Raw genomic sequence first — 18356 nt, 5'->3', positions numbered from 1 at the left:
CATTTACACTTAAAATAAGCATTTAGTATGGAATCAAGGGATAATTCATTCACTTACGATTGTTACCATTCTGCAAACACTTTATGTACTTAAGCTTGGTTTGAAATGATCACATATTAATGGTTCTGAAGATTCTGGCTGTACCAAAGCTAACAAAAGCCAACATCTTGACTCAACACCAATGTGGTCACTCACACATTCAGGAATCAAATCTGCGGAGTGGGCAGAAGAATAAATATCTGAAGGCTCAGACAAAAGTGCAACCAATCTTACCCACACAGAACATGTCCAGCAGACAACTAAATAAACTGGATAATATACAGAATTGAGAGATTTACAAAATATTCTGTTTTAGGGACCTTGAATAAAGCTGCAAGTTAGACCTGTCCAAATTATGCAGCCTTCAGATCAATGGTTATTTAACAAAGATTTTGGTAAGCCAACAAATAAGGGCAACTGTTACTACATCAATATATGGAAGGTAGAAACTATTCTTCAAACCCTGCCATACCTACATCTCACAATTACATATGCAGTGCTTCTAGTGGACAGCTTATGCATCATTCATACCTGCTTGTAATGCAGCTATTCACTGGCTACTGTTTATAAAGAAATTCCTGTTTTCAGGTTGTTTTTGGCAATAAGAATTTTGCAGAATGCACCCCTGTACTGAACTTACCCTCTCTAAATAATAGGTCCTTCATCAGGAAGTAGGTCAAACACAGTAGTGTGTAGCTTGGCCACTGGAGTGGCATACTGTATCCCATGTAGCCTGTGTAAGGCATGGATTAATAAACTACTTTCTGCCAGGCTCTGACTCTCTGGCCCCGTGGGAGGTCTGGGTCTAAATCACTGTAAAGTGGTGACATGAGAACAGGGACAAAGATCTGCCACTGTGATTTCAGCAAACACACAGAGCGTTCTGGCAGTCACTGGTATGATACAGCCAACAGGAGGTAAGGCCAACAAAAAGGGGCAAACAGGAGAGCAGTAATACACAAGGGGACAAATAAACTACAAGGAGGGGAACCAAAAGGAAAAAAACACCAAAAAAACAAACAAAAATACACCCATCTGTACTAAGAGGGTACAAAGAAGTACAAACAAAAACAATACACAGGTTTCCAGTGGAGACGCTAGTAAACATGTAGACATAACTTTTAACACCACTGTAAAGATAAGAGTAACCATTTGAGGTTATACCTGTGTATTGTAACCTGAACTATATATAAGCAATAATATGTATAGTAAGAGAAAACACTACTATGCTTTCCCTAATGATGGGAAACTGTTACTAGAAGCTTTCTCAAACAAAGCATGGTGGACACTGTCAGTTCAGGGGACATTTCCACAGATAATACAAAGACATTTCCATCCACAAATATCATCCTGGGACAGAGGTCACAATCAGGGGCCATTCGAGCGGTAGTGTTCAGTGGCATATTAGGTTGGTCCTAGGCATGTAACATTTCTGTGCTTTGAACAGATAGGAGCATCATGTGAACTAAAATAACTCCCATGATACACATAAACATTCTATACCATTAGCATACATCAAAAGATGGCGGGTGAGCTTAATTATGCTTTGGCCAATTCATATAACCAAAACCTCTCATTTATATTATGTTTATATATTTGTTGCCAACTTTATTAAGGTGAGAAGCGTAGACAGTATTTTGTTTTTTGTATACATTGTACAGCCAACGCACTGTATTTGCAGCATGCTTACACCTGTTTGGTAGGCCTCATATTATACATTTGTATTATTTGAGCCTGAGACTAGCTTAGCGCACCGACATTTTTTCTTTTCCCTGTTTGCACATATTTGACGTTGTTGGCTCCTCATCAGTCTGGTTACAGCTTGCTGTCCAGGGGTTAAATGGGAGGAGGTTTAATTGCACCTCCCCCAACACATTAATTTGGTTTTGGTAGCAGTATAAAGCTGCTTTGTGTGCCCACTATGTAGGAGGTGAGAGTAGGTTCTCACCCTATTGAGAGTGTGCCTTGACGTGGCGGGTGAGCTTAATTATGCTTTGGCCAATTCATATAACCAAAACCTCTCATTTATATTATGTTTATATATTTGTTGCCAACTTTATTAGGGTAAGAAGCGCAGACAGTTTTTTTTTATTGTATACATCATTAGCATACATCAAATACACACAGATGGTCATGTGCTGCTTTTGTGCTTCCCTCCACAGTGGCTAGCTCCTACTTGATCTACAAGATGAGATGTGGCAGATGAAGAGGAGAACTTAGGCCAGTGGTGTCCAACCTGCGGCTCTCCAGTTGCTGCAGGACTACATCTCCCATACTCCTCAGCCAGCCCTTAGCTGATAGAGCATTATGGTAAATGTAGTCCTGCAGCAGCTGGAGAGCCGCAGGTTGGATACCCCTGTCTTAGGTTCTGATGGCTCAGGGCCACCTCACAGCTGTATCTAGCCAAAGGTCCTATAGTGAGGACACTATGTCTACCCCAAAAGTGAGTGCAGGGGTAGATTTGACTTGAAATGCATGTGTAACATGGTACAACCTGAATAAAAGTAGTTAGGAACACATTAAATTGGGAAAAAAAATCACTGATTTGACAAATGTTAGCATTTATCTCTGTATTAGACTGTTACCTTTAACTTTCTGCAAACAAACATTTATGATCACTTGAACTTTAAGAGTTTTTTGTTTCTCACCCCCCCCTAATTCACCATGCTGTATATCATAGATAATTAGGTAATTTGAGATAATGCTTCTTATAGATATGTACTGGCACATTTTTAGTCCTAATTTCCAGTAACAGTGACGGGACATCCAGATCTGGAAACTGGCCTTTCAGTTAGCACAATTTACAAGACCCAAAGGACATGGAACACGTACATCAACGAGGTACCTCATTAACAAGGAGAAGATCTCATTAACAGGTAAGGAACAATTACGTATTGTAGAATAGAAAGCATCTTCATCTGTGAACTTTTAGTCATATACACTTGTGGATGAGATATGATACATACAGAAACCATGTTTAAGGAGACATCTTCCCGTGTGTTTTGTGGTCATGCAAACCTTTTTTTCAAGGTGGCAAAGGGCAGTTAAATGCAGAAAAGACACACATCACTTGTGTAGTAAAGTACTAAAAATACTACTTTTATGTTTTTGTATGGGGTTTCACTTTTATGTTTCCAAGAGTTAACTTTTACTTACTGAGGAACCTGGATCCAGACAGTCCGCGTTCACCAGCAATGGTGGCGCCCCTGCCTGTTGGAAATAAATAGGTAGGATTATTAAGTTAGCTGGACATTTAGCAGGTCTATAAAACAGGAGAGAATACAAACACCAAAGCTTGAGGAGATAAAAGGTTCAGCGAAAGCAGTGGTGAGTTTCGGCCCACTTGATGTTTGATACAATATAGTATGTGTAAGATCTCCGACATCCCATGCATGCCAAGAACCATCATGGTGCCTTGTGAAAGAGACGCTGATGTCCTTTAAGATGGTTAATTTTGCAAACTCTTCTCTGAAATAAATGTGGTCATTGATATGGCATACCTCTTCAGAAAATCGACATAAGAGAGGAGGACGACGTATGCTGGTAACTTATGGAATTTATGAATGCATAACAATCTGTGCTAATGCATACATTTTGCAAAAACCATATAGTTAAAAACATTGGCCCTGACTGTTCCATCCCATGTTTGTGCCGCCTAAGAATGTTTTACATAAATGGTACTAAAACCATGATATATTTCATATATACTGTATGAGAAGACTGGGCAGTCTAGGAGTCCCTGACATTTGGCAGGCATATCGTGCCCCACAAATTGCTTGGCATCCCCCTTCATGTATTTTATTCATTGTTCTGATTGAAAAAAATACTTTTTCTTTCTTTATACAAGTTTCAATTTCTACCATATAACTGATAAAAAAAAAAAACATAGCTGTAAATATTATGTGGACTTTGGATATAAAGCAGTAGAACAAACGCAAAACATTTGTTTAAATGTAATGGATATAGCGTTGACGGAGTTACCGTTACAACCGGCATTTGGGGCTCTTGCTGCTGAGCCGACACTCTGCCGGTCATATAATTTATTCTTCTCTCACATCCCTGTTCCTAAAAAATTAAGAAACACTCTATGGAGCTGCCTGGCCCCTTACTTAAAAACGTAAGCGCAATAAAACAGATGTTCTACTGCTTTATAACCAAAGCCCACTAATATATACATTTTTATTTTTATTATTATTATTATTCGCAGAAACAAAAATAGACGAGGGCCCTGTCTATACAGATTAAAAAAGCAAAATACAGTCAGTGGCAACCTTAATGGTCACAATAGCACGTTACCGCAAACAGCCAAATATGTTTCTACAGCTCAGTATATAAAGGCTGCTTCTGCCGTTCCACCAAATATTAGTTCGGGGAAGATGCGTAATCTTGGTGACTATGATAGGATTGTTGGTGCCAGATGCGGCTTTTCTACTCCATAAACAGCAGACATCCTTGGATTTTTATGCACTACAGTTTCTACAATTTTTTACAGAAAATGGTACGATAAACAAAAAACATCCAGTGAGTGTCAGCTCTGTAGGTGAAAGACCTCCAATATGGTGGCTGCATTAGAGAAGAGGGCAATGAGAATGGAATGGACTGGTGGAAGAAGAGGGGATTCTAATAATGTTGCAAGGTTTTGTCACACACACAGGCAATAAATCCAATTGAAACCAGAGAATAGAAGGGGGTTTTGCTTACACCGTGTAGGAGGGGGAGAGTCAATGGGCCTCTATCAGCAGGTTAATAGGGGTATGTGTGCGTGACAAGCAGTTCTGGCAGCAGTTGGCCAGATTTAGATTTAGTAATTAACATTACTGGGTGACACTAATTAAACATCAGGAGCTTGTTACATGCAGTGGTTTCATCAGAACCCCCACCCACATTTGGTTGATGAGAACATATCCTTGTTGGGTAGGTTGGTAAAAATAAGAACTATACAATATGATGGATTAGTTAAAATGCTATTTGTAAATTCAAAAGTACAGGCAGGAGTAGTTACGCCAGAGGGTTATGCTAAATCTGTAATATCACCCTATTGTTTAACAAAGAACTATGAGGCAGGACTCTTGGGAGTCCCAGTTAGTGGGCTAAGCAATACATAACCTGATTGCATTAGCTCCCTGGAGAGATTAGAGAGCTTTTAGGACAGTGTTCTCGATGTAATTAGGTGTAGAGGCTCCATCTGCCCAGAACATGATAACAGAAGGCAGTGACAACTTCCTTATATTGTTTGCATGTCCCCACAGAAGCCCCTCACCCTATGTCTAGAAATGGATTCCTATTAAAGCACACATTCAAACTAAACCTTAACCAAAGGTATCCACCAAAAAACAATACAACTCAGCAAAAGGGTGTTATAGGGTTGAGGTCAGGGCTCTGTGTGGGCAGTCATGTTCTTCCATATCATACTCATCCAACAACGTCATTATGGAACAGAAAAGGGCTTTCTCTAAACTGTTCCCACAAAGTTGGAAGCATAGCATTGTCCAAAATGTCTTGGTATGCTGAAACATTAAGATTTTCCCAAAGCCTGATTTCAATTATTAAGAGCTAAGTCCCAATCATTTTATCCATAGTGGTGCACAAATCAAGGTCCATAAAGACACAGTTGCATGAGTTTGGTGTGGAAGAACTTGACCGGCCTGCACAGAGCCCTGACCTCAACCCCAGTGAACACTTCTGGGATCAAAGCCTTCTTAGAAGACAGGTAGCTGTTATAGCTGCAAAAGGGGACCAACTTCATATTTATGTCTATGTTTTTAGAATGTAATGTAATCAAAGTACCTGTTGGTGTAATGGTCACCTGCCCTGATACTTTTGTCCATATAATGTATGATTTATGGATATGCATGTGGAAGGAGGTTCATATTAGATACACACTATATTATGCATTGATCCAACCCCCACCTTTCACTCAGCATTTGCCTCAGGCTGTTAAATAAATTGCAAAGTTTTCAGCTTCACTTAGCTAATCTCCAATGACCAAGCAATCAATATTCAGATACTGAGCTGTACACTGGGTGTGGAGTCCCTCAGGCACATCTGTCAAACCCATTGTGTGAGCTCAGCCAATCAAAATCTAAAATTCATGGTATCCAGCCACACCTGCCATCACTCTCTGCATCAACTAATCAGAGACTGGAATGAACTGCACAAGAAAAGGACTAGGGATGAAAAAAAGGTCGTTTCCAACCCTGGCACATAACAATAGCCCGACACCTTCTACGTTCTTCCCGCACTGCTGAACGTAGTTGGTGAAATCTCGTTCTACGTCTGATTATAAATACATGCTAAGTTCATACTACTCTGCTCTAACCCTTGCTGAGGAAATATACTTCACCTTTCTTATCTATTCACTGTCTTATAACCCTAAGTGGCTCGTCAATACTTCAATTACCTTCTTTGTCCTCTAACCTTACTGCGTCTGAATATGCCACATACTTAAAAAAAAAAAATTGAAACCATCACATGTGAAATATCTGCACAGTACTTCTGCTGCTCTTATCCTACCTCTGACTCTGCACCCTCCCATACGTCTTCTACGTTAAACTGATTCTTTCTTGTCAATGAAGATGAGGTTTGTGCTCTTCTTCTGTCCTCTTGTCCAAGCGCATCTCCCCTTGATCATATCCCTTCCCATCTTAGCCAGTCTCTCTTATCTATTCTTGTCCCTACATTAGCTCATATCTTCAACCTCTCTTTCTCTACTGGATCTTTCCTATACTCCTTAAAGCATGCTACCATAACTACTATGTAGAATGTGCCCTCCCTGGACCCGACTGATCTATTGAACTACTGTCCCACCTCTCCACTTCCTCATGCTTCCAAGCACAAATTGCATACAATCAAATAACAACATTTCTTGACTCCAGCTCTTTACATTACCCTCTTCAATCTGGAATCCGCTCTTGGCATTCTACTGAGACCACCCTTGCTAAAGTTACTAATGACCTACTAACTATTAATCCAAGGGCCTCTACTCTATGCTAATCCTTCTGGATCTTTCTGCTGCTTTTGATACTGTGGACCACCCTCTTCTCCTTCAAACTCTTCACGATCTTGGTCTCTGTAACACTGCTATCTCCAGGTTCGCATCCTACCTTTCTGATCGTACCTTCAGCATTATAGTCTCCAGTAACACTTCCTCTCCCCTACCCCTCTCAGTTGGTGTACCCCAAGGCTCAGGTCTATGAACTCTTCTGTTCTCACTTTACACTACTTCACTTTGCAAACTAATCTTAACCACTGACTTTCAATACCACCTGTATGCCAATGACACCCAGATCTACCTGTCCTCTCCTGATCTCTATCCCTCTGTCTTAGATTAACTAGTTGTCCTGTCTCTAAATGGATTTCTGCATGATTCCTAAAACTCAATCTCTCCAAAACTGAACTTCTTATCTACTCTCCCTCAACAGTTTCCCTCAATGTCAATGGTGCAATCTTCCCGTTCCCTCACACTTGCTACCTTGGTGTCACCCATGACTCTGACCTTTCATTCACCCTCCACATCCAATCTGTCTCAAAAAACTGCCATCTCCATCTTAAAAACATTGCTCGCATGTGTGCCTTCCTAACACAAGATGCCACTAAGGATCTTATTCATACCCTCATTATCTCCTACCTTGATTGTTGTTACCCTGTCTTAGCTGGTCACCCTCATGCGTGTCTCATCCCTCTTTAATCCACCATGAATGCTGCTGTCCGACTTATCTCCCGCTCGCTTTACTAACACCTCTCCCCTCTGTCAGTCTCTTTACTAACTGCCTGTGCATTTCAGGATTAATTTCAAAATCCTGACTCAAAAGGAGTTAATTATTTTCATAGTGGTTCCCCTATTTACGTCTCCTCACTCATCTCCAAATATACTCCCACCCGTTTTCTCTGCTCATCCAATGATCTCCGTCTGTGCTCTCCTGCGATCTCTAGTTCTCATGCACGCTTGCAAGATTTCTCAAGGAATGTCCCTATCTTCTGGAATGCCCTCCTCCAGTCTATCTGTCTTTCCCCTGCCTCCGATCCTTCAAAAAATCCCTCAAGACCAACATCTTTAGGGACCCTACAAACATATGCAATGATGCCCTTCCTCCTTCTTCCGTAGCCCACTTTTCCTAGTCCCTCTCCTGCCTTTGGGCAGTACCTATACTAATGTGGCTGGTCAATCCCCAACAGTGACACTTTTACCTCTTGTCTAATACACCCTAATGCCCTCTAGATTGTAAACTCACCCGAGCAGGACCTTGCTTGTGTAAGTAAGTTAATGTTATAGATTACTTGTTATGTCATATTTACACATTGTACAATGCTGTGGAATATGATGGCACTATATAGAACAATAGATAAAAATAATTTAATGTTAGAAACCCACTCTTTGCGGAACCAGTAACTTAACACTCTGTACTCTGCACCATTTGAGATATTCCTTGCTTTTTGTTCACTTTAATTGACTTTGATCGTCTGAAGAGGAAGGGGCATAAGAAAGAAAGAACGTAAGTTTAATAATGCACTGCTTTGGCTTCAAATAGCACTGAACTCTTTACTAAGATAAAAGAGCACTATTTATTTAGGCCCAATACCTCAAACAATCAAAATGTTTGAACACCCTAAAACCAAAGCCACAAATCTTCATAGGTTATTTCATCATGCTCAATGCTTTAAACCTGCCAGGTCTCCTTTGACAATCTCTGTTCTTTCACTATATGATGTATAATTTTTATGAATTTCTATATTGAGGGCAGTCATTTTGTTCATTGGGTATGAACGGGTAGTTCTTATGTTGTATCATTAACTTACATAGATTTACACTTACATCATACTTTTATTTTAGACTCTATATGAAGTTACATGGTGGTGAATTCAAATTTACATCATATTTTGCCCAATGTTCCCTTCAATTTAACCCTTTGCATGTTATTTGTACATACCTAGTTTAGGCAAACTCTGGATCCAATCACATGATATAATAGAAATAAAATAAAAAACAAACCAAAATATCCTCATTATTTTCAAACATATGTCAAACCAAGGAGTAAAAGTAAGGAAAATAAAAATAAAACTATTAAAAAGCCTCCACCCCTTACTAAATTTGTACATACATGCACACGTATAGCCAATGTCGGTGATACTTCATAATATATTGCAGGGTAGGTGCATGTAAGAAGGGGTTCAATTCCATAATTATGCTAATCAAACATAATAAAATACACATTTCCACAAATGTGCCAAACATTTTGCACCTCTGGTGCAACCTCTTTTGAGGGCTACAACAAATTAAAAATAATTGTATTTGTGTTTTTACCTGTTAAAAAATAAAGGCTTACCTGGTGGAAATGCGGCAGCTTTGGTATTGCAGCCCCCTTCTGCTACCTGCATTTTGCACAAGCATGTTAGCAGGGGTCAGAAATTCTCCAGCATACTAGCAAAGCCAGTCTCACAACAGATCAGCAGGCAGCTTACTGCCTCTTCTACATTTTTTTAACACTTGTTGCCATAGTAGCAAGCAGCCATATTATGCTGCCTGCACCATGATCCAATCTCTGTCCAAATGCAAAGATCGAATATCACTTTTTAATCTTAGTCAGTGACCGATCTGCAACATTTTCTGAAGTACAGAGGAAGCCACCTCCTGTAAACTCAAGGATGTCATCTTTAAATTAAGTCTTGTGTATACAGTTAAACATGTGAGAAGGAAGGGAAGATTGCTTATCCTCGACATAGGAGCATCTGCATTGCAAGAGTTACGTTTGGCTGCATACGTACATGCTCACCACCAGCAAGTGGATTTCACAAGAGCTTTAGGGGTTCTACAGAGACCTACATGTATGTACAGAAAGTGGTCCCATTGCTTTCAGTGGGAGCGCTTTCCTGCCTGTAATTGGCTACTTCAGCTGGTTATTTTTTTTATGTCTTTACAGGTATATATTGCATATTAAAGCAGTTAAAAAGTGCTATGTGTTAGCATGAGTATGTAAGGGTGAGTTTGTGTAAATGTGAGAGCGTGTGTAAATAGGTGTGCTATGGGGGCAAGGGGCTGATGGGGCCATTTGGCTTTACCTGCACCCAAGCCAGAAGTACCAGCTATCCCCTGTGTATCAGAGTATATGTCATAAGTAAACTACTTCACAAATGCTTCAGTTCTTAAATTGTACATAAAAAGGGAAACTAACACAGGTATTGAAGATGCCAAGATGCAAAGTCAAAAGAATTCACTAAAATTGTTCAATTCTGTTTGAAATTATTTGGTAGGGAACTTGATCAACTCAAGAGAACTCCCAGGCCCTCCCTAGTAATGTCTTGTAAAATTGTGCACCATTCATATTTTGTGTCTGGACTTCTTGTCATGTGACACAGAAGCAGGCACTGTTTGGGTCCTGCCATAAAAACAAAGTTCTTAAAAGTTTCTGTGTTGTTTTTATATGAGTAATCCTTCAAAAAATGGCAGATTTGCTGAAACTTATTTGCTTAGCATACTAGAGAGTGCCAATAATGTTTTGTGAAACAACACGTTTTATCTACTGAACAGTAAAATGTTACATTTTATCTCCAAACTTGTTTAAGTTTCCCCCTTTATACATTGTATATTCTTATGTACAATCAAAATCAAAAGTTGCAATTTAACAGTTTTTGGAGAACAAAATTTCAACTAAACTACCAACTGAAGGCATCCAGCCTGCTTAAAGAAATATAATAATATAGATAGATTTTTATTACATGCAACTTGATGTATAGCCTCTTATGCCTTCCTTTTGTCTTTAAAATAGTATCTGTGTTTTATATACATTTACTTATATTTCCTAATGTCAAACTAAAACGATGTAGTGGTAAAAAGACAGTTTACTGTCCCTTGCAGCCTCACTAACAGGTACATCATGAAATAATGCTCCTGCGGATCAGTCTACAGCACATCCTCCTCACTTCCGGGCTCTTCTACAGCCATTCACATACACAAATGCAATCAATCTCCGTTCTCTGCCTCTCTCCTCACTGTGATGGTGAGCTGGAGAGCGACAGAGAATAGTAAGAAAAATAGTTTGCCTGGGTCCCAAGCCCTAGATTTCTGTTTTAAATATATATATATATCGTTTAAATTTTATTGTTTCTTAAAATAACTTAAAATAATATAAGACTATATCAAATATTTTTGATATTTTTTCCATTTATACTAACTGTGTATAATGTATATATCTCTAAAACTGTGATTAAATGTGTTTTTAATCCTACGTATATCAATATATAAAAAAGCCCCGGTTGTCCTGAAAATAAATAAATACCATGCTTGATAAAGGTCCCTGTGCGGACCAAAACGTTGCTTTTTTAACATGCTAAAATAAACTTTCATAAGCTTTAAATTTTAAGTCCTAGCGTGCACCTCCTTATCTTGTATATGCTATTTTGAGCTGTGGATGTTAGCACCTGGGCGATTTTCTACTACTTTAATATGCATTTGTGGGGCTTCAGCTCATTGTCCCCTCTGCAGTTGAGTTTTGCTCCACTTTTGACACCCTTGAACCTTGAAACACTTGCACAGCAATGTACTGGCTGTAGATGAGTATAGAATTCACGTGCAGTGGCAAGCAGGACATGTGTGCAGCCAAAGAGGGGCATTAAAGTGCATGTGGTGGCTGGAGTGTCCCTTTAACTTCTCTAGTAGCCAATACACATTACCAGTCACAACATGCTATTCATTGTAGATGAAAAAAAGGTTAGTAAAAGTGTTACAAGTTCTCTTGCTTTGTGTGAAGAAAAAAGGTGAGGATCCTTCAATACTATTATTATATTATGGAAAGGGTCTGATTCTTGCATAGGACTGCTCCTACGGCTTCTAGCTCCTGCGTGCATTTGTTTCCTGACAAAAACCTCATGGTAACTATACCATAATACCTCTCAAACCCTATACCCTAGGCAGGTGCCTAGTTTGATTCCCCACACACAGGGGAATATACTGGGACTATTGCCATGAAGGTAGTTTGTCTCTCAAAGCAATACAGGGAAACCCCTTTAATGTGTCTAACTATAAACCTTGTATGTTGGTTTACTGGGTATTTTCTCTCCCCCATGAGCTCCTGGGTTTTACAGTATGTGTAATATCAAGGTACCTTTGAAAGAATTTGTAATTCATAATTGCGGGCTTGAATCTAGCTGATTTCAGCAAGTCCTGATCTTAGGGCCTAAATCATTAACATATTTTTACAGAGGGGCTCTTCTGAGATTGAAGACAGAAAATAACAGAAACACTAGCCCTCGAGTTGACTCTAATTCACATTTTCTGACTACCGTACCAAGTGAAGATTTTCTAAAAATTCACACTAGGTGTATAGTTTATTCCTCTTAAACACATTTGCCAGAGTAATTCACAATATGTTCATGATAATTGTGTCATATCATGTTTGATGTCATTATGTTTGATGCCATACATTCTTTCTTTACAGGAACATAGTTGGAGAAGTACACGTCATGATGTTATCTATTATTATCTATTATTCATAAGTTTCTCTTTTTCACCAACAAAAGTACAATCACAGATATCACTGAAATATGGGGCTAGATTCAATGTCATGTTTTCTACCTTAAATTGTGCTATCAAATGTTGGATTCCCATGGCGCGGATTCTCTCAGGAGTGCAAAGACATACCGTGCCGTGCTCTCAGCCAGCAGTCCACTGGCATTTGCCCTATTTTCCAGATGGCCAGTCCAAGCCTATCCATGGGATGTAATCAGGAAGCCGTGGACCTTAAAGAGCCAGTATTTTTCTACTTAAGCATAAATACTGTCGCATGTCAAACTGTTATGTGATATACTATTTGTTACGTCCTGTCTACCCATTGTGCAGTGCTACAAAATTTGATGGCGCTATATAAAACAATAAATAATAATATACATAACGTAGCTTAGCATTGTGTTTTATCTCATTAAACTTCCTTTACCTACAGACCTGTAGGCTGGAATTGTTGTCATGTGATATTTTGGGTGACTTTGCCTGCTTACACACCACACCGGGCTGATTCTTTATGGCAATGCTAATAAAGTCCTTCATATGTTCCTCCACAGGCTTTCATTAGGCAGAATGTCAGCTGGGTCATTATACCTGAGCAATTCTATTATTCATGGAGCTACAACACATATAAATAGCTAATATGCAGCTGCCTGAAAACATTACATTATGCAAAAACTAGAACTGTTTTAAAAAAGAAAACAGCACAATATTTTTGAAAACATATTTTTAAACTGATATTAGTAAATAAAAGGAATTTCCCTATTAAATACACATGGTTTGCAATCTGTAAGCATCCTCCTTACCTCTTGTTTCTGTAAGTCAAATTGTTATGCACTACTGGTTATCTTCTGTTTACCCATTGTACAGCGCTACGGAATATGATGTTGCTATATAAAACAAAAAATAATGGAATGGCTCAATCAACATGGCCATTCCACTGGCTGCCTGGGTGGTTAGACCACTCTTTAAACAGAGACTTAACTCTCTCGCACATACTTGGAGTGCAATTATTTTGTTGCACCACCCTGGGTACAATAATAAAAGAGAATGCATGCTGCTACATGATGTAATGTCATCTTTCTCTTCCAAACACACCATCTATCTTTAAAAAAGAAAACCATTCTCAGATAAGCAGATTTCCTTTTTATCTTTCCCAAATTCAACACCTGGAAACTCTAACCAAAGTTACAGGACCCATAATCTAGATCACGTTGATGATAAATAAAAGACCTAATTGTGATTTCAGTTCATACTTGGAATACCATCACAAATAGAGTTGACTCATTTCATGTTATATTTGACGATTCAAAGATTCTGTCACTCTATACGTCAGTGAAGACACCAAAGTGTATTGTTATCATCTGTAATGACAGGTAATACGCAGAAAATAACATCAAAAATCTCGATGGCTTCATATAACATTTTATGTAATATTTGGCGTCTATTTGGCCATCATGATCAAGCAGATCTTCTTCCCAAGCAGATACTTCTGTTTTAAACAAAATGTACTCTCTCTCATACATATGCATGCACTCTCTCATGTATTTATCTATACTATTAATAGATTAAGATTTAGATGATAATTAAACCCACCCTCCGTTTCTCAGAACCCGATCCTTCAGGCTGTGTTCCAAACATGTCAGGTACACTAACTGCCCTTAGAAATGTTATTTAGTTACCATTACTAATTTATAAAAATATAAGAAAAATATCATAACCAGCATTGATTTGTTTAAAAAATATAACATGTTATTGTTGTCTAACCGAATATCGGTGGGTGTTTTTTCTCATGGCTCCATCCTTACCCCTAAATGTCCTGCTTCTACCGTGACTGCACATGGTCCTCTACCCCTACCTGCCAACGTACCTGGATGATCTGCACCCCTCTAAATTAAAAAAAGTAGCCTCACTGCATACAGTGTGTGTGATAATAAATGTTTCTCTTCTTCATATGCCACACAATTGATCTTTGTCATGGGTGTCCAACTCTATCCACGATGGATGAAAAGCTCTAGCACTTCTGGAGTAAACTGTGTTCCCTTGTGATACAAGCAGAAGGAACATTCTCTTGATTTCCATGGTAACTACTCCATATTTAGAACTCTAGAATCTGAGAATTGTTCTTTATCCTTATAGCCATGCGTGCATCACTGAGCAATATATGACGTACCACCCTGCAAACATGCTCTATATCACTTTATGGAACCGTCTCCCAGATAACACTTATTATAAAAGTTATGAATATTGAAAAGTAGGCTGTCTCTCTCTGTATTTTGATTTTGTAATCACATTATTTCAAATGTGTCATTTTTGTAGAAGACCGACTCTCTTTCCAACACCATTTCTTGCCATCATTTGAAGGCAGTCTCTACTATTTAAATAAAAAATACCGATAATAATACATAATATCTAAGTATGTCTACTTTGACTGATAAGAATCGTCATTAGAAGAAAAAAAATGTCGATAAACTGCAGCCGTTTCTTCATTTACGTCATTTCAATTTTGCTCATTGGAAAGTACACATGCTCACTCAGAGTTCAAGGATAAAAAGAGAGTGATGGAGACTGAGTAACGGCTAGAGAGCGAGAAAACTACATGGAGATGGAGTGAGAAAGCAATGGTGGAGAGGTGGGAGTGTGCAGATTCTGGTACATGATGATCTGTGCAGGAGGAGGAGGTTTCCATGGTAACTGAATTCCTACTCTTTTCCTCCCCTCTCAGGATAATTAACCCCTTTACCGCCAGGAACCTGCCACACCGGAGTTGCCAGCTGTCATGAAACACATGTATACACTGAGAGCTAAAAGCTAAACATGGACATGCGTGCATCTGTTATGTATAATCACCCAGAACTTAATGGCATTCATAAGTCCTAGTTAGAACAGATCAACATTTTCATTTCATCGTAAATATTACCTTGATTGGACTTGGGGACCATTTGTGGCCTGCTTGAGAACAGATGCTTTAGAACTTCCTTCTGCAATTGGCCAAATTGGTCCAAACCAGTCTGAAAAACCCATAGGCTGAATTACCCTTACCAGTCCCACCTCACCCCCTTCGAAGTGGTACTTGGCCATCCATGATGAAAAAGTTGGTCAACACTTGGTTGGTCAAAGATATCTGCTCACAAATTATTTCCCAAAAGTGCTATAAAACCCTCTTTACAAGATTTGTATATTTTGTCCTATGACATCATCGCTGTCAAATACAGACACAGAACCGGGTATGGTGAGAACCACTATTTGACATGGTATAGAGTCACACTGAACTCATTCTGCTCTTACATTCATGTATACACCAGTTACGCATTAATATACACGGCGTGTAAAACTGATACCTCATATACTAAAAAAACAAATACAAAACTTCAACACCATGTGCACTCAACATTCAAACAGACGCTACTGTATATATTCTACTCGAAGAAGACCTGCCCAAAAACCTGCTCTTTTATTAAATCTAGCAAATAAACATACTGTATCCTTCCGTATGTGCAGAAGGATTAGCTATACATTTGTGTGGCTGTCTCCGTGGGATTGCATGTCTGCACACAGCCTCCATTTTGCAGCTCTCAGATTTCTCCGTCCATTTTCTCTGCCGACTGAAACTCTATAACACAAGGAATCATCATCTAGCCTCCCACCCCCACATGGGGAAATAATATACGTGAATGTGTTATGGAAATATGTGTGTAGAATATGTATATTATATATTATACACCATATGTACCATCATTATCAGGCATATTATATTGTGGACTATATACATACAGCCTTCCTAGCACTTATATGAAGACCATACATACATTTATATGCTATAGCTATGAAATTAGTCAGACTGGGCACATGATTTCACTGAATACCACCAGGACACCAGTCATCTCTGCCGGTAAAAAGTCATAACCACTCAATGAGACAGCTGGAGAGCACGGTACATTCAAAATGTGACAGACATATGAGACACGGGAAGAAAAAGAACAAAAAAAAAAAAAAAAAGGAGGAGGTGATGTGTCGTAAGGTGAGGACCCGGCAAAAATGGAGAGGGTCCAGTACAGTCTAGTATAAGCGTGTGTCTCTAGGAGGATCATGGAAGCTGAAGGGGTACCTGTTTCAGGACTGTCCCACTCATTCAAGGATAAGGCTTGTGTTCTCTTCACCGGAGGCTGAGTAATTCCTGTGTTTTTAGGCCGCACTCTCATTCTACGTGTGTCTGTCCCCTCCGTTACCATTCGGTGAGTGCTGACGCTTATAAGGCGGCTGTTTTCACACATTGGGGAGAGGCGTCTCTTGCTAGTGACAATCTATGGGAAGGCCATGTCACTATCTAGCATGTGCCAGCGTGCCATTCACTGGCTTATCAGACGTGTTCCCCAACACACTGGACAGGTTGTTTCTTCAAAAGACGTTAAAATAACACAACAGCCACCTAAAATAACTCCAGCGCGTACCATATAGCACACCGGAAATTATATTTTCACTTAGAAAATACTGTACACCATAAGCCATTCTGGGCTGCTTTCCCTACAACCAGCGGGTCTCTAGACACCTATGACTGTGTATGTGTCCATACATGTAATGCATGTTCTATTGGTGTAACATTGCTTCACAAACGCTGCTGCGCTTCCACCTGTACGGCAGCCTATGGAAAACACTGTGAACGCGCATATGTACATCCACCCACACATTGAACAGTCATGTACACAGACACACACAACACTGATATCTCATGTACATCTGTGCCAACTTCATACACATGTATACAGCATCCACCCGCTTAACATAAACAGCTGACTTTCACATTTTACTCAATGAATATGTGCGCACTAGTCACATATGTGACATAATGGTAGGGTAACACTGGTATACTATATATATCTATATATATATAGTATATATATATAGTATGTAATTACACATATATATATATTACTTACAGGATAGACTAAAACCCCGGGCTTTACTCGAGAGCCGGTACCCTTGGATGGTGACAGCACAGCGGGGGTGGCTTATGAAACACTAAGTATATAGGGGGTGATTGAAGCTTTAAAGCCCGGTTGGGTAGGGGGAGCACATATTGGATCTCTGTCGGTAACACTCACCTGTTCATACCAGTCACGGTTGGTGCACGTACACTCGGGCCACCAGTTGGGGCTGTTGCCGTTCATTTTCGGGGTGGCACTCTTAGGGGGGCCCTTCAGGGTAGGGGTGAGATTATCACGCGTGGCGGGGACCATCTTGGATTTGCCACGGGCAGTAGGAGTGACGGCAGGTTGCGACGGGAGGGTCTGAGAGCTGTAACCCCCGTAGCCGCCCCCGTACTGTTCATGCTGCCACTCGCCGTAAGTCGGTGGCTCCATCCTACGCAGAGCGGACATGCGAGACGCCTCGTAACACTCCGGGCACTTGCAGCAGTGATGGTGTTTGTGCATCGTAAGATCCCCGATTCCGAGATGAATGAGCCAAATCACACACACCGACCCAGCTCACAAATCCGCCTCTTCAACCTGCCCCCACCAACAAAAAAAGTCCGGGTACACAGGCGGTATCTACACAGACTGTACCCCGCCACCCAGATATCCTCCACAGCGGTCAGAGAGCCAGACAGCGGCAACGATCTACACCCGATGGAATGGGTTCTAAGGCAGCGCCCCCAAATATGACCTCCTGAAATGAAATATGTAGCTGGGAGGGATGAGGCCGGCTGGGGTGTCGTATACGGACAGGAAAAAAATACTTACAAAATCCAATTGATCGTGAAAAAAATACAAAAATGACAAAAAAATGTGCCCTTATTTCCTTGAACCCCCCATCATTTCTTTTT

General features: G+C 39.9%; 1 protein-coding gene across 4 annotated transcripts in view; it reads right to left on the bottom strand.

Moving 5' to 3' along the window:
* LOC149284946 (disks large homolog 3-like) overlaps window positions 1-17964 on the bottom strand; it is a 49762-nt gene extending 31798 nt beyond the window's left edge. For 2 of the 4 annotated variants that reach the window (XM_089496103.1, XM_089496104.1), the window contains exons 1-2: window positions 17635-17964; window positions 3196-3249 (exon numbers count right to left, since the gene is read on the bottom strand). In XM_089496103.1, the coding sequence (XP_089352229.1) occupies window positions 3196-3249; window positions 17635-17964 (384 nt within the window). The remainder of the gene's footprint in view (window positions 1-3195; window positions 3250-17634) is intronic. The other 2 variants (XM_089496105.1, XM_089496106.1) reach the window with 1 other exon arrangement.
* Between the last annotated feature and the right edge of the window lie 392 nt (window positions 17965-18356).

This window comes from Sceloporus occidentalis, unplaced genomic scaffold, assembly GCF_023333645.1.
Source record: "Sceloporus occidentalis isolate IW3139 unplaced genomic scaffold, rSceOcc1.0.p SCAF_87, whole genome shotgun sequence".
In the NCBI taxonomy this organism is placed as follows: domain Eukaryota; kingdom Metazoa; phylum Chordata; class Lepidosauria; order Squamata; family Phrynosomatidae; genus Sceloporus; species Sceloporus occidentalis.
This window is presented reverse-complemented; position numbering and strand designations above follow the sequence as displayed.